Below are 1272 nucleotides of genomic sequence, written 5' to 3' on the forward strand. Positions count from 1 at the left end.
CATTGACTGTATATGAGAACTGGACTGAGTGAGCCCTCCCCCCGGCGTTCCAATTAGGAAGTAGCTACTCGTCCCAGAAAGCCAAAATCCCAAAGACTTCTAAAATCCTTTTGCTGTGGATTGCGGCCAAACTTTTGTTCGCTTGCTTTGTAGATCTGCTCATCTTCACAGCCACACCCATTCTAAATGAGCCCGCCCACAATCACAGGAAAGGCTCAATGATTGGCTAGAACTTTAGAGCAAAATGGAATAGAACACGAAGTGACTGACATGTCCAAAACGAAGCTTTGAAATCTGTTTTTCTACGGTACTGGTAGTAGCCTAAACACAAGTTCTAGGACCAACTTGGCTCCATTCCCAGTTCAGATCCTGCAACAACCATTAAACATGATACTGCCACGAAAATCTTCAGAATATTGAAAATATTTCTGCACCTGCTGAATTTAAACATGAGACACTTTAACTGTGTGGTCCTCAGACAGCAGACACATCCTCAGTGTGGGCTCCGACTCCTGCATGAAGGTGACGGATGTGCAGACGGGTATGGTCATCTCCTCCGTGAAGGCAGAGGAGGAGCAGAGGTAAGACGGACTCACCGTAGTCTCCTCGTTTCTGTCAAAAATATTCTTGCATCTTTTTTTTAAAATCTGGAATCTTAACTTTGAAGTTTTTTTAGACCGATACTGCTCCATAGACATGTCCAACATGTTTGTGTGTGCAGGTGTTTCTGCTGGGACGGGAGCTCAGTGCTGTGTGGGGGTCAGTCCGGTGACCTCATTCTGTGGGACTTGCTGAGCAACACTGTGACCACAAAGATCCCCGCTCACTCAGGTAGATCTCTTTTTTTCTCATTCTGAAAATCCTTCATTTCAAACACAACAGTTACTCCTCCTGTTACTCCTTTTTTGCGTATTGTTGCTTTATCGTTGCTCTGGTGTTTGTTGATGATATTGAACTAATGTAAATGTTTGCACAGGTGCCATCAGAGCCATGTGGATGAACGAGCTGTGCAACACCGTGATCACAGGAGGAGAGGACAGACGGATCCTCTTCTGGAAACTCCACAGCTGAAAACTAACGTCGCCTTTACCGAGCTTCCAGCTGGAGAGGCAATAGAGTGCAATAGATGTGACGACGCAGGCCACACATCCAACCATCCACACAAGCAAGGGACTCTGCAGTGGAGACGCAGTGAAAAGTAGAATTTGTTCATGTTCGGTAGAAAACGGCCTCTAGACTGTTTTCTCTGGTATTTAACGTCGTAGAATCGTC

General features: G+C 45.7%; 1 protein-coding gene across 1 annotated transcript; it reads left to right on the top strand.

Moving 5' to 3' along the window:
• The first annotated feature begins 459 nt into the window (after positions 1-459).
• On the top strand, positions 460-1266 carry LOC112140105 (protein FAN-like). Its single transcript, XM_024263014.2, has 3 exons — positions 460-581; positions 722-831; positions 977-1266. The coding sequence occupies exons 1-3, from the start codon at positions 517-519 to the stop codon at positions 1069-1071; spliced, it is 270 nt and encodes an 89-aa protein (XP_024118782.2). The 5' UTR covers positions 460-516; the 3' UTR covers positions 1072-1266.
• The last annotated feature ends 6 nt before the right edge of the window (positions 1267-1272 follow it).

This window comes from Oryzias melastigma, unplaced genomic scaffold (genome assembly GCF_002922805.2).
Source record: "Oryzias melastigma strain HK-1 unplaced genomic scaffold, ASM292280v2 sc00447, whole genome shotgun sequence".
NCBI lineage: Eukaryota > Metazoa > Chordata > Actinopteri > Beloniformes > Adrianichthyidae > Oryzias > Oryzias melastigma.